The sequence below is a fragment of the Rhinopithecus roxellana genome, chromosome 10 (assembly GCF_007565055.1).
Source record: "Rhinopithecus roxellana isolate Shanxi Qingling chromosome 10, ASM756505v1, whole genome shotgun sequence".
Taxonomy (NCBI): Eukaryota; Metazoa; Chordata; class Mammalia; order Primates; family Cercopithecidae; genus Rhinopithecus; species Rhinopithecus roxellana.
Window position 1 is genome coordinate 94,275,336 of NC_044558.1, and position 20,044 is coordinate 94,295,379.

At 48.0% G+C, this 20,044-nt stretch overlaps 1 protein-coding gene and 1 pseudogene across 18 annotated transcripts in view; one reads left to right on the forward strand and one right to left on the reverse strand.

The window, feature by feature from the left end:
• The first annotated feature begins 958 nt into the window (after positions 1-958).
• The window catches only part of ATXN2 (ataxin 2), a 156,965-nt gene continuing 137,879 nt past the window's right edge, over positions 959-20,044 (forward strand). For 6 of the 18 annotated variants that reach the window (XM_030939935.1, XM_030939938.1, XM_030939936.1 and 3 more), the window contains exon 1: positions 960-1,704. In XM_030939935.1, the coding sequence (XP_030795795.1) occupies positions 1,004-1,704 (701 nt within the window). In that variant the 5' untranslated portion in view covers positions 960-1,003. Of the gene's footprint in view, positions 1,705-20,044 lie in introns of all 18 variants that reach the window. The other 12 variants (XM_030939944.1, XM_030939949.1, XM_030939946.1 and 9 more) reach the window with 4 other exon arrangements.
• LOC104675117 lies at positions 17,411-17,811 on the reverse strand (annotated as a pseudogene).

The following is a 20,044-nucleotide window of genomic DNA, read 5'->3' on the forward strand; positions in this document are numbered from 1 at the left end:
TGGTGTTTCTTCCCCTATTATTTCCTGAAGTCCTTTCACTTAAAAAAAAAAACAATAGATTCACTGCTAAAAAAAAAAAAAAAAAAAAAAAACAGTTATCTACTTTCTACTTGCTTCAGTTTAATTGCAACACATTTTTAAAAGGGTCTACTGTGCTGGCTGGTAAGTTAAATTAAAACTTCTAAAGGGTGCAAGGTCTAAAGTTCACACATTCTTGTGAGGTCGGCTCTGTCTCTACCGAGGGAGATCCTATTATCCGTGGTTCTACCAGTCCCAGTCCCATATATTTCCTTCAGAATCTCATGAATGAGGAAAAAGAAGTTCAAATGAGGGAACGTAGGTTCAAATGAAGGTCAGATACCTAAAAGAGTTTTCTGGTGACTGTGTGAGGCTGGGGTGGAAAAAGTGGGGAAAAGGTACCCAGATGTGGGTGGCCCCCGAGGGTTGCTCCACTCCAGCCCCGGCAAGGGCAGGACAGCGCGGCCTGCCTGGGAGATGCCCAGAGCCACTGGAGCGCCTACTGTGTGCCGGGCGGGGGACGGCAGGAAAACGGCGGGATGCTGTGTCCCCTGAGTCTGGCAGGGTTCTAGGCGCTTTACACGTAGCAAGACACATTCTCCGCCTCAAGGCACTCGCAGTCCGTTTTCTGGGTTGCATCAGGTGGGGGCAAACGAGGTCCCCGCAGAAGTGAGAACGCTGAAGGAATATAGTGGGGAAAAGCAAGGCTTCCCTCCTGTCCTACACACCAGGCAGGCCCCAGAGGCTAAGACCGACACGCCCTCCCCGAAGGGCAGACCCGCCTCGAGGAGGGCGGATCCGGGCAGGGCCCGCTGCCGGGGCCTCACCCGACCCCCGCGAATGCGGCCCAGCTCGGCGCCCTCTCCTCACGTGTCCCTCCCGGGTCCATCCCACGTTCTGCTTCCGCCCGACCCCTCCGACTTCCGGTAAAGAGTCCCTACCGCACCTCCGCGCTCCTCCGGCGCCTCAGCGCGCCCGGCCTCCGATGCGCTCAGTGGCCGCAGCTCCTCGGACTCCCGCGGCGGGCACCGAGTCTCGCCCCTTCGCCGCAGCCAAGTGTCCCGGGTGGCGCTCGCTCCAGGAGCCGGCGCCGCGGAGCGGGCGGGGCGACGGTGGCGCGAACTCTGGACAGTATCCCTCCGCCGCCCCTCCCCGGCCCGGACCTGGCCCCCCTCCCTCCCGGCAGCGCTCGCCTCCCTCCGCCTCAGACTGTTTTGGTTGCAACGGCAACGGCGGCGGCGAGTTCCGGCCCGGCTCCCCGCAGCTCCTCGGTCTCGGCGGGCCTCCCCGCCCCTTCGTCGTCCTCCTTCTCCCCCTCGGCAGCCCGAGTGCCCCCCCGGCCGCGCCAACCCGCGCCTCCCCGCTCAGCGCCCGCGCGTCCCCGCCGCGCTCCGGCGTCTCCTCGGCGCGCCCGGCTCCCGGCTGTCCCCGCCCGGCGTGCGAGCCGGTGTATGGGCTCCTCACCATGTCGCTGAAGCCCCAGCAGCAGCAGCAGCAGCAGCAGCAACAGCAGCAGCAGCAGCCGCCTGCGGCTGCCAATGTCCGCAAGCCCGGCGGCAGCGGCCTTCTAGCGTCGCCCGCCGCCGCGCCTTCGCCGTCGTCGTCTTCGGTGTCCTCGTCCTCGGCCACGACTCCTTCCTCGGCGGCCGCGGCGACCTCCGGCGGCGGGAGGCCCGGCCTGGGCAGGTGGGTGTCGGCACCCCAGCCCCCTCCGCTCCGGTCCCGGCGTCCCCTCCCCCGCGGCCCGCGCCGCCGTCCCCGCCCCGTGACCCGCCGGGCTGCCCGGGGTGGGCCGGGGGCCGGCAGCGCGAGGGGGATTCGCTTGGGCCTGAGCCCCGAGGCTCGGCCGGGGGGCGCAGCCGGGGTCCTCTAGGATTGTCAGGCTTGTCCAGCCTCCCGCAGCATCCCCGCCCCCTCCCCCAGCGGTCAAGATGGAGGGAGCGGGCGGCCTCCCCTCCCCACGCGTGTTGGGAGGGGTTTTCGGGTAGCGGCGATAGTCAGCCCCGGATCCCCCTGCCGCACGATCCTCCGACCGCAGCGTGGGGATGCTCGGGCAGCGCCCCCACTCACAGTTTAGATGTGAACGTTAAAGGGGTCTAGAGGCTTTGATGTCGTTTTCTGGAACATGTGTCTCCCCCCCCCGCCATGGGAGACATCTCGGGAGGGTAGAAGTTAGGTCTGCGTCCCTCGTGCCGGTTAAAGGGGTAGGCACCGGGCTCCTCCGGAATCATCAGGGTCTGTCGGGCTCTCTCCCCGCCCCCTCCCAGTCCTGGGAAAGATCGGAGGACGGGGTGGAGACAGGTGGGCCTTGGCCCCCGCACCCCTCTGCGTTCTAGTCCGAGGCGGCGGCGGGGGCTCCAGAACTCTCTTGGAATCGTGGGGCTCCGTGTGGCCTCCCGCAGCGTTCCGCCCTCCCCCACCTGGGGAAGGGAAGGGGTGGGGAGTGCCCGGTCCTCTCCCGGCCTTCCTCCTTCCCCCGCCAGGCCTCTCCGGCGCGCGGGTGGTGGCCAATCCGCATTGCTGTTCGAGGCCACGGTGGAGAAGGCGCCTGTGAATAGCGGTGGGCGAGGGCCGGACCCAGGCTGGACCCGGGAGATCCGGGGCGGCGGTGCTGGTGGCAGGGGGCGGGCACCCTGCGCAGTTATCCCAACTCCCGCCCCAATTTCGGAAATGCTAGGAGAGAGAGATTGCAGCAGGGGACGTGGTGGGGATCCTGAAGGCAGAAATGCGGGTGTTTACTGGCGTCTTTTTTCCTCCCAAGCTGGGGTTGTGGTAGGGGCTGGGGGCTCAGTGTTGTCCCGACTAGCTGGGTTTGACTCGAGGGTGTGTTTGTGCAGGAGCGCCTGTTGGGGGTGGCGGGTGGTTGTCAGTTCGTATTTCACGAACTAAGAAAATGCTTAGTGTTCAAAGGGAGAAGCAAACGTCAATAGACTCCATTCCATTGTGGCCGGTGTCCTTAACTTCGGGAGTGCCGCCAGAGCTTACCAAGGGCACGCAAGTCCATTTCCCCTGTGCCTCAAGTCCATCCGTGTTGCGGACACTGCTGTGCTTTCCTTAGGCCTAGGCCGCCGTCTTGACAGGGCCGGTCACCGGCGTCCTCCTTAAATAGGCATCTTGGGCTTTGGAAGGTGAAATAAGAGGATTTTTCATTCACCTGCGTATTCTTTTTGAAAACACATTTTCAGCAACCCCTTTCCAAAGAATTTTTATTTACAGCAGAAATTCCCCATCAAGAGGAATCAGCTGGTTTTTAAGGAATTCTGCTGCTTTCAAAGGGGGCGGAAACAGTCGGTTATTTGACTTTACACGCCCCGCCAACCCTTCCCCTTCTCTGAGTCTGAAGCATCCCAAACACTGCTTAGCCAAACTAGTTCAGATGAAGTAATCATTTCCCCAGGTAGAGGGTAACTTCAGTTTCCTTTTTTCGTTGGCATCTAGCGAAGAACGAAAAAATTTAAAATACAGTGTTTATAGAAAAGGATGCATTGTTTTTACTTTCTTAGGTATTAGCAAGAGATTTGGGAGATATATTCAACATGTTCAAGTATATAAACGTTAAAACTAACGTTAAGTTGCATTGACTATGAGGCTTAAAAATTAGACTACAATAGAATTTGCACCTGAGTAGTTTGAGTGATCAAAGATATTTGGAATGTTTTAGTACTCTAAGGTCTTTTTTTCTGTTCCTTGAGGCTTTACAACAGTTTAAGGTTAATTTAGATTTTTCCTTGCTTTAAGTTCCGTTACTTGAGACCTAAATGGTAGCCCTTATTCTTTTTGATGAATAGGTGAAATTTTGTTTACTGTGTTGGATTTGCATAATGTGAAATTTTATTCTTGTACAGATCGTTAATGTACTTGTAGAATTACTTTGAATTTGAATCACTTTCCTGCGTTCCTTATAAATAAGTTTCAACTTCTAGAATCGTCTCACTTATGTTTGTGTGTATCAACAGTGAAAATAAGTTTCTGAGAGCAAAGGTGAAAAAAGAAAATGCAGCATTGGATTTGACAAGTTTCGAGATAGCAAAATATTTTTGAAAGTCTGGAAATTCACATCTGCTTTAAGAAACATTTCATAATTTGACTTTTTGTATGTGTGAATAGTTTTTCATGACTTTCAGAAGTGATTTATTCTATCTTTGTTATACACATGTTTGAAGGTGGCTGTTTTAGGAAAGATAATGTAAACGCAATGTTAGAACATAATTTTACTTTAACATAATTTTTTTTTTGAGACGGAATCTCACTCTGTTGCCCAGACTGGAGTGCAGTGGCCTGATTTCAGCTCACTGCAGTCTCTGCTTCCTGGGTTCATTCAAGTGATTCTCCGGCCTCAGCTTCCCGAGTAGTTGGGATTACAGGTTTGTGCCACCACACCTGGCTAATTTTTTTGTATTTTTAGTGAGGACGGGATTTTGCCATGTTGGCCAGGCTGGTCTCAAACTCCTGACCTCAAGTCATCCACCTGCCTTGGCCTCCCAAAGTGCTGAGATTACAGGTGTGAGCTACTGCCCCTGGCCAATTTTTGTATTTTTAGTAGAGACGGGGTTTCACCATGTTGGCCAGGCTGATCTCAACTCCTCTAACCTCAAGTGGTCTGCCAGCCTTGGCCTCCCAGAGTGCCAGGATTACAGGCAGGCATGAGCCACTGCCCCCAACCATCTGTCTAATTCTTATTTTTGCTTTTTACCTTTTCGTTTTTATGTAGTAGAGGTGATTGTGTATGTTATTTTGTAGTTAGCTTTTTTCTCCTAAACATTGTATTGTAAATGTAAATTTTTTTTTTTTTGAGACGGAGTCTGTTGCCCAGTCTGGAGTGCAGTGGTATGATCTCAGCTCACTGTAGCCTCTGACTCCTGGGTTCAAGTGATTCTCCCACCTCAGCTTCCTGAGTAGCTGGGGCTACAGGAACATGCCACCACGCTTGACTGATTTTTGTATTTTTAGTAGAGACAGGGTTTCACCATATTGGCCTCAAACTCCCATCCTCAGGTGATCCACCCGCCCTTGCCTCTCAAAGTGCTGGGATTACAGGTGTGAGCCACCGCACCTGGCTGTAAGGTTTTTACTTAACCATTCTATTGTTGGGAATTGGGTTTCCACTTTTTTGTTGTAGATAGTGGTGCAGTGAACATTTTTAAATAGCTTTTTGCTTCAGTGTAATTATTTCCTTAGAGAAAGTTCCCAAGAGTGGTTTTACTAGGTCAAAGGGCTTCAGGATTTTAATGGCTTTTGCTAGCGGTGCTCTATTCTTCTTCTTCTTTTTTTTTTTAAGAGACAGAGTCTTGCTCTGTCACTAAGCCTGGAGTGCAGTGGCGCGATCTCGGCTCACTGCAACCTCCTCCTGAGTTCACGCCATTCTCCTGCCTCAGCCTCCCAAGAAACTGGGACTACAGGAGCCTGCCACCATGCCCAGCTAATTTTTTGCATTTTTTAGTAGAGAAGGGGTTTCACCATGTTGGCCAGGATGGTCTCAATCTCCTGACGTCGTGATCCGCCCGCCTTGGCCTCCCAAAGTGCTGGGATTACAGGTGTGAGCCACTGCGCCTGTCCACAGTGCTCTATTATTCTTTAGAAGACTTGTGTTACTTCCAGTGCCAAGAAGGTTGCTCTTCCATAGAATGGTTTCTTTGTAGTTTCTCAGATATTGTGGGGAATTTTCAAAGGAAAAATTGCATTTTTACTGTCAAGTGCATACATTATTAAGTGCTTTTGTTGCTGGATTATTTATATTTGAGTTTAATTTGGTTCCTCTGAGGATTTAATAAGGTAATATATGTGAAGATGTTTTGAAACCTGTAACCACTGTTATTAATGAGGATACTTGGTTTATCTATTGTTACAGTATTGAGTTAAGTGCAGGAATGAAATTCCTGAGGAACTGTTCTAAAGCTTTGTTGTTGTTAACCTCTCTTTTTCATCTGAAAGTGTTTTTTATTAGCTGCTAGCCTATGACCAAGTTATTTTTGGTAACTTTTATGTAATTTCATGGCACTGTTGGGAATTTTCACTGGTTAACTTGTCTTCTCCTTCTTCTACATTCCCTTCCCCATTAAAAATAAAAATAGGGATTTACAATTCTGTTACTCTATTCCTAAACCTAAATAATACGACATTAGAATTGCTTGGGATACAGGATTCAGTGTGAATACAATATTTTTCTTTTAGTGATTTTCAGCTTAGTATTTTTACTGCTTCTTTCTTTTGAGGCATTGCAACTTAAAAATTGTGCTGTTTAGCCAGGCGCCTGTAATCCCAGTTACTCGGAGGCTGAGGCAGGAGAATCACTTGAGCCCAGGAGGCAGAGGTTGCAGTCAGCTGAGATCGCGCCGCTGCACTCCAGCCTGGGAAACAGAGTGAGACTCTGTCTCAAAAAAAAAAAAAAAACAAGTGTGCTGTGGTTTAATGTAGTTGTTCATCATGCTTTCATTTACATTTCAATGAGACCGTTCATCTTTTGCAGTTAAATATCTTGTAGAAGGACCAAAAATACCTACATTGAACACAGCTCTAGTGAAGCATCTATGTACACAGGGTTTTGGGGAGGAATCAGTGAACAAAGCAAATATATTGTCCTTTTGGAGTTTACCTTCTAATGTGACTAGGCAGACAATGAAACATTAAATTACCAGCCTGTGTATAATAGTGTATAAGAGCTATGGGATTAGAAGAAAGCAGATTAAAGGTATAGGGAGTGTGGGGAGGGGAATGAGTTACAATTTTAAATGGATTAGGGGGAGCTTCATTGAGGAGCTAACATTTGAGCAAAGATTTGAAGGTCGGGTATTTAGCCATTTGCTTTTTATCTAGATTAATTAGTCTTGTGGCCTCATTAGTAATTTATAAGGTTTAAATGGTATTATCTTTTGTTATTCTTTTATGTGGATGTTGATACTAACCATCTCTGAAGTTAGACCAAAAAAGTTAATTGACATTGAGGGTCATTAGAGGTAAATTGTAGATGGCTATTACTAACCAAAGAGGCATGTTTTGTTTTTCTTTTGGGCTTATGTATTTTACCTAATTAGTTTAGTTTTTGTTTCAAGTATGTGGAGAAAATAAACTTTTTAAGTTGCCAAAACTTGTATTGGTTTTCTTTTTCTTTTTCTTTAAGAGAAAAAAGTAAGTCTGTAGTTGCTTAAAGATTTCACATTCTGAAACAGTGAAAACATTTATGGGATCAGTCATGGTGTTCCTTTTTTTGGTTAAATGTAAACTTGTATTTTAAGTGTTACTCTAATTAGCGATGGTATATAATTTTACATAAGGGATATTAACTCATATTGTAGCTATATAGTAGCCGTATGTTTTGACTTAAAGGAGGATCTCATGGCTAGGTGCGGTGGCTCACACCTGTAGTCCCAGCACTTTATGAGACTGAGGCTGGTGGATCACCTGGAGTCAGGAGTTCGAGACTAGCCTGGCCAACATGATGAAACCCTGTCTCTACTAAAAATAAAAAAATTAGCCAGGCATGGTGGTGGGTGCCTGTAATCCCAGCTTCTTGGGAGGCTGAGGTAGGAGAATTGCTTGAACCTGGGAGGTGGAGGTTACAGTGAGCCAAAATCATGCCATTACACTCCAGCCTGGGCAACAGAGTGAGACTTTGTCTCAAAACAAGAAAAAAACAAAGGAGGATCTCATTTTTTTGTCCTAAATAGCTACAGCTGTGTTAGAACTGTCACCTTAGCAAAGTACAGTTTTTTGCTTTGAAAGGAATTTTAACATTTTAGAAGATTGTCCTCTAGAATTACTATTTTCTATTTTGACTAGATAGTGATAGTATTTTGATGTTGTGTAAAAGTTAAGCATGAAGAAAACCCTACTTTTTTTTTTTAGGTATTTCAAGTGATTGTGACAACTTCAGTGGAGATGTAAACAGTTTGTTAACAGGCATACCTGCTACTGTCTTTTTTTTTTTTTTTTTTGAGACGGAGTCTTGCTCTGTCGCCCAGGCTGGAGTGCAGTGGCACGATCTCTGCTTACCGCAACCTCTGTCTTCTGGGTTCAAGTGATTCTCCTGCCTCAGCCTCCTAAGTAGCTAGGACTACATGTGCATGTCACCACGACTGGCTAATTTTTGTATTTTTAGTAGAGACAGGGTTTCACCATGTTGGCCAGGATGGTCTCAAACTCCTGACCTCAGGTGATCCACCCACCTCGGCCTCCCAAAGTGTTGGGATTACAGGCGTGAGCCACCATGCCTGGCTGCTACTGTATCTTTTTAAATGAAAGTACTTGGGTTTTATTTTTTTTGTTATTTTCTTTTCTTTTCTTTTTTTTTTTTTTTTTTTTGAGACAGGGTCTTGTTCTGTGTGAGCCACCCCACCCAGCCTCATGAGCTAAGGTGGTGTTTTTTTTTTTTTTTTTTTTTTTTTTTTTTGAGACAGAGTTTTGCTCTTTCCCAGTTTGGAGTGCAATGGCGAAATCTCAGCTCATTGCAACCTCTGTTTCCCGGGTTCAAGTGATTCTCCTGCCTCAGCCTTCTGAGTAGCTGAGATTACAGGCACCTGCCACCCGCCCAGCTAATTTTTGCATTTTTAATTTTTGCAATTTTGCAACATGGTTTCACCATGTTGGTCAGGCTTGTCTTGAACTCCTGACCTTAGGTGGTCCACCGCCTTGGCCTCCCAAAGAGCTGGGGTTACAGCGGTGAGCCATCGTGTGCGGCCTACTCTGTTCCTTTTTTTTTTTTTTTTGAGGTGGAGTCTCGCTCTGTCGCCCAGGCTGGAGTGCAGTGGCTGGATCTCAGCTCACTGCAAGCTCCGCCTCCCGGGTTCGCGCCATTCTCCTGCCTCAGCCTCCCGAGTAGCTGGGACTACAGGCGCCAGCCACCTCGCCCGGCTAGTTTTTTGTATTTTTTAGTAGAGACGGGGTTTCACCGTATTAGCCAGGATGGTCTCGATCTCCTGACCTCGTGATCCGCCCGTCTCGGCCTCCCAAAGTGCTGGGATTACAGGCTTGAGCCACCGCGCCCGGCCCCCGGCTAGTTTTTTGTATTTTTTAGTAGAGACGGGGGTTTCACCGGGTTAGCCAGGATGGTCTCGAACTCCTGACCTCGTGATCCGCCCATCTCGGCCTCCCAAAGTGCTGGGATTACAGGCTTGAGCCACCGTGCCCGGCCTCTGTTTCTTAAATAACGGTAACATCAACAACAAAAATTGCTAAATCTTAAAAATGGAAGGCAAAAACCCTAAGCTTTGAGAGATTAGGGAACTTGCCCAAAGCAACATTTGTAGGATTTTATTACACCTCTCCATTTATTTTTTTTCTTTTTAGAGTCAAGGTCTCCCTCTGTCACCCAGGCTGGAGTGCAGCCTCAAATTCGAGGCTCAAGCATTTCTCCTGCCTTAGCCTCCTGCGTAGCTGGGACTACAGGTACACACCAGCGGGCTAACATTTAAATTTTTTGTAGAGACAGGGTCCTGCCATGTTGCCCAGATTGGTCTCAAACTCCTGGACTCAAGCGATCCTCCTGTCTCAGTTTCCCAAAGTGCTGAGATTACAGGTGTGAGCCACTGCACCGAGCCCCCTCCCTTTATTTTTATTTTTAAATTTTAAGTTCCAGGGCCCCTCCCTTGAAATAAATGGAGATGTAGTATATACACAAGAGCCTGCTGTGTATTTTAAGGCGGTGGTCCCCAACCTTTTTGACACTAGGGACCAGTTTTGTGGAAGATGGTTTTTCCACAGGGTCAGGGGATGATTTTGAGATGAAACTGTTCCACTGGCCAGGCGTGGTGGGTCACGCCTGTAATCCCAGCACTTTGGGAGGCTGAGGTGGGCGGATCACGAGGTCAGGAGTTCGAGACCATCCTGGTTAACACGGTGAAACCCTGTCTCTACTAAAAATGCAAAAAAGTTAGCTGGGCGTGTTGGAGGGCGCTTGTAGTCCCAGCTACTGGGGAGGCTGAGGCCGGAGAATGGCATGAAACTTGGGAGGCGGAGCTTGCAGTGAGCCGAGATCGAGTCACTGCACTCCAGCCTGGGGGACAAAGTGAGACCCTGTCCCAGAAATAAAAAAACAAAAAAAGAAACTGTTCCACCTCAGATCATTACGCATTAGTTAGGTTCATTCTTATAAAGAGCACACAACCTACATCCCTCGCCATGCGCAGTTCCCAGTAGAGTTTGTGCTCCTATGAGAAGCTAACGCTGCACCTTATCTGACAGGTGGGGCTCAGGTGCTAATGCTCACACAGCTCGTGTTGTGCAGTCTGGTTCCTAACAGGCTTGTGCAGTCTGGTTCCTAACAGGCTTGTGCAGTCTGGTTCCTAACAGGCTTTTTTTTTTTCTCTTCAGACGGAGTCTCACTCTGTCACCAGGCTGGAGTGCAGTGGCGCGATCTCAGCTCACTGCACCTCCGCTTCCCAGGTTCAAGTGATTCTCTTGCCTTAGTCTCCCATGTAGCTGGGACTATAGGTGCAGGGACAGAGGTTTTAACTTGTTGCCCAGGATGGCCTTGAATTCCTGACCTCAAACAATTTGCCCTCCTTGGCTTCCCAAGGTGCTGGGATTACAGGTGTGACCCACTATGCCTGGCTGATTTTTAAAATTATTATTATTATTATTTGTGTGTGTGGTTGTTGTGGGGTGTCATCCTGTCACCCAGGCTGGAATGCAGTGGTGTGATCTCGGCTCACTGCAACCTCTGCCTCCCTAGTTCAAGTGATTGTCCTGCCTCAGCCTCCTGAGTAGCTGGGATTATAGGTATGTGCCACCACGCCTGGCTAATTTTTGTATTTTTAGTATAGATGGGGTTTCATCATGTCGGCCAGGCTGGTCTTGGACTCCTGACCTTAGGTGATCCACCTGCCTCAGCCTCCCAAAGTGCTGGGATTACAGGCATGAGCCACTGTGACCGGCTTGGTTTAGTTTTTGTTTTTGTTTTTATTGTTTTTTTTGAGCCGGGAGTCTTGTTCTGTCATCCAGGCTGGAGTGCAGTGGTGTGATCTCAGTTCACTGTGACCTCTGCCTCCTGGGTTCAAGCAATTCTCCTGCCTCAGCCTCCCAAGGATCTGAGATTACAGGTATATGCCACCACGCCCGGCTAATTTTTGTATTTTTAGTAGAAGCGGGGTTTCACCATGTTGGCCAGGCTGGTCTCGAACTCCTGACCTCAGGTGATCCGCCTACCTCGGCCTCCCAAAGTGCGGGGATTACAGGTGTGAGCCACCGTGACCGGCTTGGTTTAGTTTTTGTTTTTGTTTTTGTTGTTTTTTTTGAGACAGAGTCTTGCTCTGTTGCCCAGGCTGGAGTGGAGTGGCGCCATCTCGGCTCACTGCAAGCTCCGCCCCCCAAGTTCATGCCATTCTCCTGCCTCATCCTCCTGAGTAGCTGGGACTACACGCGCCCACCACCATGCTTGGCTAATTTTGTGTGTGTGTTTTTAGTAGAGACGGGGTTTCACTGTGTTAGCCAGGATGGTCTTGATCTCCTGACCTCGTGATCCACCCGCCTCATCTTCCCAAAGTGCTGGGATTACAGGCATGAGCCACCGTACCCAGCCTGGTTTAGTATTTTTATGAGTCTGGGTTGTTAATTAAAACTTGTCGGCCGGGCGCGGTGGCTCAAGCCTGTAATCCCAGCACTTTGGGAGGCCAAGACGGGCGGATCACGAGGTCAGGAGATCCAGACCATCCTGGCTAACACAGTGAAACCCCGTCTCTACTAAAAAAATACAAAAAACTAGCCGGGCGAGGTGGCGGGCGCCTGTAGTCCCAGCTACTTGGGAGGCTGAGGCAGGAGAATGGTGGTAAACCCGGGAGGTGGAGCTTGCAGTGAGCTGAGATCCCACCACTGCACTCCAGCCCGGGCGACAGAGCGAGACTCCGTCTCAAAAAAAAAAAAAAAAAAAAACAAAAAAAACAAAACTTGTCACAGCTGTTAACCTTAACTTTTTATTTTTTATTTTTATTTTTTTTCCAGACGGAGTCTCGCTCTGTCACCCAGGCTGGAGTGCAGTGGCGCGATCTCGGCTCACTGCAACCTCTGCCTCCCGGGTTAAAGACATTTTTCTGCCTCAGCCTCCTGAGTAGCTGGGACTACAGACATGCGCCATCTTGCCCAGCTAATTTTTGTATTTTAGTAGAGACTGAGTTTCACCATATTGGCCAGGTTGGTCTCGAACTCCTGGCCTCGAGTGATCCACCTGCCTCAGCCTCCCACACCTGGCAACCTTGACTTTTTATTTGCTGGTAATTATCTGTGTTTGTATTCATGTGAAAATTTGAAATTCTCATTAATGTTTAAAGATACTTACATAGATTGCTTGTAATTTAAACCCTGAAATTGTGTCAAGTGACTATAAAATGTCAATTTATTTTATTTATTTAATTTATTTATTTTCGTGATAGGATCTGACTCTGTTGCTAAGGCCGGAGTGCAGTGCTGCAAATACGGCTCACTGCAACCTCTGTCTCCCGGGTTCAAGCCATCCTCCCACCTCAGCCTCCTGAGTAGTTGGAACTACTGGTGTGCCTCACAGTGCCCGCCTGGTTTTTTTGTATTTTCAGTAGATGTGGAGTTTTGACATGTTGATCTTGAACTCACAGCCTCGAGTGATCCACCCACCTAGGCCTTCTAACATGCTGGTGTTACAGGTGTGAGCCACTGTATCCAGCCCGAAAATGTCAGTTTTGTGCCATGATTAATAGCTAACTACATTTTGGGAATGGAGTAAAATGTCATTCTGTAATGAAGTCTTTTTAAAACTCATTAGTTGTGGTATGAGGCTTGTTGGCAATATGAGTGAACATGGTTTATTTTTATTAACTGTATCAGAGCTTTAGAATATTGGTCTCCTGAAGCCATTGCTTTGAGAGGCTTTATTGAACAGTGTTGCCAATGATCATTTTTTTTCCTTTTTTTCTTTTTTTGAGACTGGATCTTACCCTGTTGGCTAGGTTGGAGTATAGTGGTATGGTCATGGCTCATTTGCAGCCTCAATATCCTGGGCTCAAGCAGTCCTCCTACCTCAGTCTCCTGAGTAGCTGGAACTACAGGTGCATGCAGCCATGCCCGGTTTTTGTATATTTTGTAGAGACAGGGTTTAGCCATGTTGCCCAGGATGGTCTCAAACTCTTAAATTGAAGTAATCCATCCACCTAGTTTTCCCGAAGTGCTTTAATTACATGCGTGAGGCACCGTGGCTAGCCAGGTCAATTATTTTTCATTGATATTTTTCATACTGCTTTTTAAAGTCATGTTAAAATATTCTTAATAATTTTTCTAAGTGGAATTAGTCTTGATTATAATTTTAGTTTTTTATAAAGGGCTGGTTTTGAAACAAGTACTGCATTTTTCTTTTCGGGTTTGTAAACATTTATTGTGGACTTTGTGCAGTTAACTATTTTCATTCCTGAAATGCATTTGGAAATCAGTAATTAAAGACTAAATGTCTTTTTCACTGAAGCTTGAGCAGATTATAGAAAGGAGAGTTGTTTTGTTTTTTGTTTTTTTTTTGGTACAAATGGGGGTCTTGTTATGTTGCTCAGACTGGCCTCCAACTCCTGGGCTTAAACTATCCTCCTGCTTCAGCCTCTGGTCTGGAGAGTTCTTTATGGCCTCTTTGAGAACTTACTTTTACTTTACACATGATTCTATCTAGCTTTCTTTTCTGATATACATATTGGCAGCAAGTAGAAAAGTATTATTTTCAGAGGCAGATATATTAACCACAATGAGAAATAACAGTAGCGTGATAGAAAGTTGAAAGACTTGGCTGGGCATGGTGGATCACTTGAGGTCAGGAGTTTGAGACCAGTCTGGCCAATGTGGTGAAACCCTGTCTCTACTAAAAAACAGAAAAAGGGTCGGGCTTGGTGGCTCACCCCTGTAATCACAGCACTTTGGGAGGCTGAGGAGGGCAGATCACAAGGTCAAGAGGTTGAGACCATCCTGGCCAACAGGGTGAAACCCCATCTCTACTAAAAATACAAAAAAATTAGCTGGGCGTAGTGGTGTGCGCCTGTAGTCCCAGCTACTCAGGAGGCTGAGGCAGGAGAATTGCTTGAACCCAGGAGGCAGAGGTTGCAGTGAGCCGAGATCGGGCTACTGCACTCTAGCCTGGCGACAGAGGGAGACTCTGTCTCAAAAAAAAAAAAAAAAAGAAAAAAAAAAGCCGGGCGTGGGGCAGGGCGTGCTCCTGTAATCCTAGCTACTTGGGAGGTTGAAGCAGGAGAATCGCTTGAACCTCGGAGTCCAAGGTTGCAGTGAACTCAGATTCAGATTGTGTCACTGTGCCCCAGCCTGGGTGACAGAGCGAGACTGTCTGAAAAATACAAAAAACACGTTTGGAAGACTGGTGGCTGGGCATGGTGTCTCACACCTGTAATTCCAACACTTTGGGAGGCTGAAGCAGGCAGATTACCTGAGCTCAGGAGTGCAGGTCCAGCCTGGGCCACAAAGGGAATCCCCGTCTCAACAAAAAATATTTATACTAAAAATTTAGCCGGGCGTGGTCATGCACATCTGTAGTCTCAGCTACTTGGGAGGCTGAGGCGAGTAGTTCACTTGAGTCTGGACATTGAAGTGAGCCATGATTGCACCGGTGCACTCCAGCCTGGGCATTAAAATGAGACCCTGTCTCAAAAAACGAAACAAAGAGACTGGAGAATTACTAAAAAACGGACACAAGAGCTCAAAAAATATACCATTCTGGGAGGTTTTTTTGTTGTTTTTGAGATGGAGTTTCGCTCTTGTCACCCAGGCTGGAGTGCAGTGGCACCATCTCTCACTGTAGCTCCGCCTTCTGGGTTCAAGCAATTCTCCTGCCTCAGACGTCTGAGTAGCTGAGATTACAGACGTTGGTCACCATGCCTGGCTAGTTTTTGTATTTTTAATAGAGACGGGGTTTCTCCACATTGGCCAGGCTGGTCTCCAACTCCTGACCTCATGTGATCTCCCTGCCTCAGCCTCCCAAAGTGCTGGGACCACAGGCGTGAGCCAATGCACCTGGCTTTTTTTTTGACATAGAATCTTGCTCTGTTGCCCAGGCTGGAGTGCAGTAGCACAATCTTGGCTCACTGCAACCTCTGCCTCCCAGCTTCAAGCGATTCTCCTGCCTCTGCCTCCTGAGTAGCTGGGATTACAGGTGCCCGCCACCACACACTGTTAATTTTTGTATTTTTAGTAGAGATGGGGTTTTGCCATTTTGGCCAGTCTGGTCTTGAACTTCTGACCTCAAGTGATCTACCCACCTAGGCCTCCCAAAGTGCTGGGATTACAGGCATGAGCCACCACTCCTGGCCTGGGAGTTTTGACTAAGTTTGTAGCTGTATACTTTAGGCCCTAAGGGCATTACTGTTTCATAGCACAATGTAGTTAATTAATGTGCTCATAATGGTGACTCATAACGCCAGGTTAAATGACTTTTTTGTATCTCCCAAAGAAGTATTTTTCAATCTGCAGGTCATGACCCCTTAGTAGATTGTGAAATCACATTAGTGGATTATGACAAGCATTTTAGAAAAAAGAATAGGAAGTGTTAGGACACACTGCATTATTGAAATAATTGTTTTTGAGATGGAGTTTCGCTCTTAGTTGCCGAGGCTGGAGTGCAGTGGCCCGATCTGCCTCCTGGATTCAAGCAGTTCTCCTGCCTCAGCCTCCTGATTAGTTGGGATTACAGACATGGGCCACCACGCCTGGCTAATTTTGTATTTTAGTAGAGACAGGGTTTCTCCTTGTTGGTCAGGCTGGTCTCGAACTCCTAACCTCAGGTGATCCGCCTTCCTCGGCCTCCCAAAGTGCTGGGATTACAGGCGTGAGCTACCATGCCCGACCTAATTTTTGTATTTTTAGTAGAGATGGGGTTTCACCATGTTGGCCAGGATGGTCTTGATCTCTTTTTTTTTTTCTTTTTTTTTTGAGATGGAGTCTCGCTCTGTCGCCCAGGCTGGAGTGCAGTGGCCGGATCTCAGCTCACTGCAAGCTCCACCTCCCGGGTTTACGCCATTCTCCTGCCTCAGCCTCCTGAGTAGCTGGGACTATAGGCACCACCACGTCGCCCGGCTAGTTTTTTGTATTTTTTAGTAGAGACGGGGTTTCACTGTGTTAGCCAGGATGGTCTTGATCTCCTGACCTCGTGATCCACCCGTCTCGGCCTCCCAAAGTGCTGGGATTACAGGCTTGAGCCACTGCGCCCGGCCTAGTTTATTTATTAAAAGAGAAAGAATTCCTTCCTTGGCTGGGCACGGTGGCTCATGCCTGTAATCCCAGCACTTTGGGAGGCCGTGGCGGGCAGATCATGAGGTCAGGAGATCAAGACCAACCTGGCCAACATGGTAAAAACTCATCTCTACTAAAATACAAAAAATTAGCTGGGCGTGGTGGTACGCATCTGTAGTCCCGGCTACTTGGGAGGCTGAGGCAGGGGAATCGCTTGAACCCAGGAGGTGGAGGTTGCAGTGAGCCGAGATTGCGCCACTGCACTCCAGCCTGGGTGACAGAGCGAGTCTCTGTCTCAAAAAATGAAAAGGAAAGAATACCTTCTTTATAAAGCGAGATACTAAAGTCTTAATATTTTCTGTTTTTATGTATTCATTTTTTGAGACGGGATCTTGCTATATTGCCCAGGTTGGAGTACAGTATTGTGATCATGGCTTATTGCAGCCTCAAGTGATCCTCCCGCCTCAGCCTCCTGAGTAGCTGGGACCACAGGCACATGCACCATTACACCCTTCAGGTTTTTTTTTGTTTTCTTGTTTTGTTTTGGAGACACCGTCTCGCTCTGTCACCCAGGCTGGAGTGCGGTGGTGCAATTTCTGCTCACTCCAGCCTCCACCTCCCGAGTTCAAGCAGTTCTCCTGCTTCATCAAGTAGCTTGGTACCACATGCGTGCACCATCATGCCTGGTTAAGTTTTTGTATTTTTAGTAGAGACAGGGTCTTACCATGTTGCCCAGGTTGGCCTCAAACTCTTGAGCTCAAGTGATCTGCCTGCCTTGGCCTCGCAAAGTGCTGCTTCCTACAATTTAAAAAATTTTTGTAGAGACAGTCTCACTGTTACCCAGGCTGGTTTTGAACTTCTGCCCTCAAGTAGTCCTCTTGCCTTGGCCTCCCAAAGTGTTGGGGTTAAGGCTGTGAGCCAGCACACTCAGCCTAGATTATTCTTATGTTCTGTTCTTGGCACATAGTAGATATTCAACAATGTAGAGTCAAACATATTTGGAGTTGGAATGACTCTGGTGTTTTTTTTGTTTTATTTTGTTTTGTTTTGTTTTTTAACCAGAAACACGAGCACTTTATTGAATGCCTTTGTAGAAAAGTGTGTGAGTATAAAGGGCTGATACAGGACTTGGCTCTGGGGGCAGGGCGAGGAATGGAAGGTGGAGTACGTGGGATTCAGATCATGGGCAGAGCTCCTGGCCTAGATGATGCCTCCTGATCTATTGATAGACATGAAAGATCAACACTAGGATGATGATGAGCAGAATGGTCATGATGATGTGCACAATCAGGTCCCAGATGTTCAGGCACTTGGCGTTGGAGGTGTAGGCCTGGGCCCTGGTCAGGTCGCCAACCATTTTCCTGTCCCTAGACTTCACGGAGTAAACCAGTGCTATGAAGCCCAGGCAGCAGGAGTTCATGAAGTGGGTGTTGAACAGGGACCAGACAACATGGTCGGGCATGGAGTTCTTGCTGTGGATGTGTATCACAGTGGACATCAGGGGAGCATGGTTGTGGGGCACCCCCAGCAGAGCCACCTCTTGCTCCTCCTTGAGCATCTCATAGTTAGGGGGATGGCCGATGTTGGTGGGAGTGAAGAGGTTTGGACGGTGTGGTTCATGGTGTCCAGGGAAGACCAGCTGTGGTCGGGTTGCTGGGCTGGTTCTCAGTGGGCCCCTCCCTTTCCCTGATAGTTTGGATTTCTCTGGCTCTGGTGATTTTTTAGTACTCATTCTATTTACAGGTGAAGAAATTGAGACCAAGAGGGTTATTTGCCAGTGTCTCATAACTGGCTGCATAACTGACATTAGAATCTGATGTACTTTTATTTCTAATACATTGCTTTTTTTTTTTTTTTGAGATGGAGTCTCGCTCTGTTGCCGAGACTGGAGTGCCGTGGCGCAACCTTGACTCATTGCAACCTCCCTCTCCCAGGTTCAAGCTATTCCCCTGTCTCAGCCTCCCAAGTAGCTGGTACTACAGGCTCCTGTCACCATGGCCAGCTAGGTTTTGTATTTTAATAGAGATGGGATATCACCATGTTGGCCAGGCTGGTCTCGAACTCATGACCTTAGGTGATCCACCTGCCTCGGCCTCCCAAAGTGCTGAGATTACAGGCATGAGCCACTACGCCTGGCTGCCTGGCCTTTCACTGTCATTTTTCTTTTTCTTTATCCTTCCTTTCCTTTCTTCTTTTCTCCCCTCCCCGCTGCCTCCTCCCTTCCCTCCCTCCCCCCCCTTCCTTCCTTTCTCTGCCTCTTTTTATTTCTTCTTTTGTTTTTCTTTCTCTGTCTCTCCCACCCCTTGCTCTCTATCTCCCTCCCTTCCCTTCTCTCCCCCGCCACCTACTTTCTCCCCCTCCCGTTTTGTTCCTAAGAGACAGGGTCTTGTTATGTTGCTCAGGCCGACCTTTAACTCCTGAGCCCAGATGATTCTGCCTCCTGAAGGTGTAGGGTGTAGCTGGGACTACACCCACCTCCCGTTGTCATCTTTTGTTTTTTTGGAGACAGTCTTTCTCTGTTGCTCAGGGTGGAGTGTAGTGGCACAATCATAGCTTACTGTAACTGTGTAACCTCGAATTCTTGGGCTCAAGCATTCATCCCACCTCAGCTTGCTGAGTACCTGGGGCTACAGGTGTGTATCACCATGTCCAGCTGATTTCTTTTCTCTTTTTTCCCCCGCAGACAGGATCTTGCTCTGTTGCCCAGGCTGGTGTCGAACTCCTGGGCTCAAGTGAACCTCCTGCCTTGGCCTTCCAAAGTGTTGGGAGGGATTACAGGCATGAGCCACTGCACCCAGCCTCCTCTTTCTTCCCATTTAACTCCTAACCACACCGAACTTTCTGTCTGCAAAGAGGAGCATTGGTCAACAGTTCACAAAATGGCTAGGCATGATGGCGTGCACCCATAGTCCCAGCTATTTGGGGAGCTGAGGTGGGAGGATTGCTGGAGCCCGGGAGTTCAAGGCTCTGGGCAACACAGCAAGACGTCATCTCTGACCGGGCCCGGTGGCTCACACCTGTAATCCCAGCTACTCGAGGGGGCTTGAGACAGGAGAATCGCTTGAACCCAGGAGGCAGAGGTTGCAGTGAGCCAAGATTGAGCCACTGCACTCCAGCCTGGGTGACATAGTGAGACTCTGTCTCAATAAAAAAGAAAGTCATCTGTACTATTTCATGTTACTCAATAGTTTCTTTCTCTTTATTGTTGAGTAGGAGTCTATTATATGCATGTACCAGTTTGTTCATCTAGTAGTGGACATTGAGTTAGCAGGTTTTGGCTATTAAAAATAAAGCTAGATGGAGGCAAGGTGCGATGTCTCACGCCTGTGATCCCAGCACTTTGGGAGATCGAGGCAGGCGGATCATCTAAGGTTGGGAGTTTGAGACCAGCCTGACTGACATGGAGAAACCCCATCTCTACTAAAAATATGAAGTTAGCCAGGCGTGGTGGCGCATGCCTGTAAACCCAGCCAGGAGGCTGAGGCAATAGAATTGCTTGAACCCGGGAGGCGGAGGTTGCAGTCAGCTGAGATTGCACCATTGCACTCCAGCCTGGGCAACAAGAGCGAAACTCCATCTCAAAAAAAAATAAAAAATAAAAAAAAATAAAGCTGGTGTGAATATTTATGTACAGGTTTTGTGTGAACATACGATTTTATTTCTCTTGGTTGGCATGCATGGAAATGAGATTGCTGGGTTTTGTGGAAAGTGTTTATTTTTCCAGGGTACATATAATCCTGTGAGTGTTTATTTAATTTTAAAAGTAATTGCTAAACTATTTGCTAAAGTGACTGTACTATATTTTCTTCCCCTAGCAGTGTATGTTTTTTTTTTTTTTTTGAGACAGGGTCTT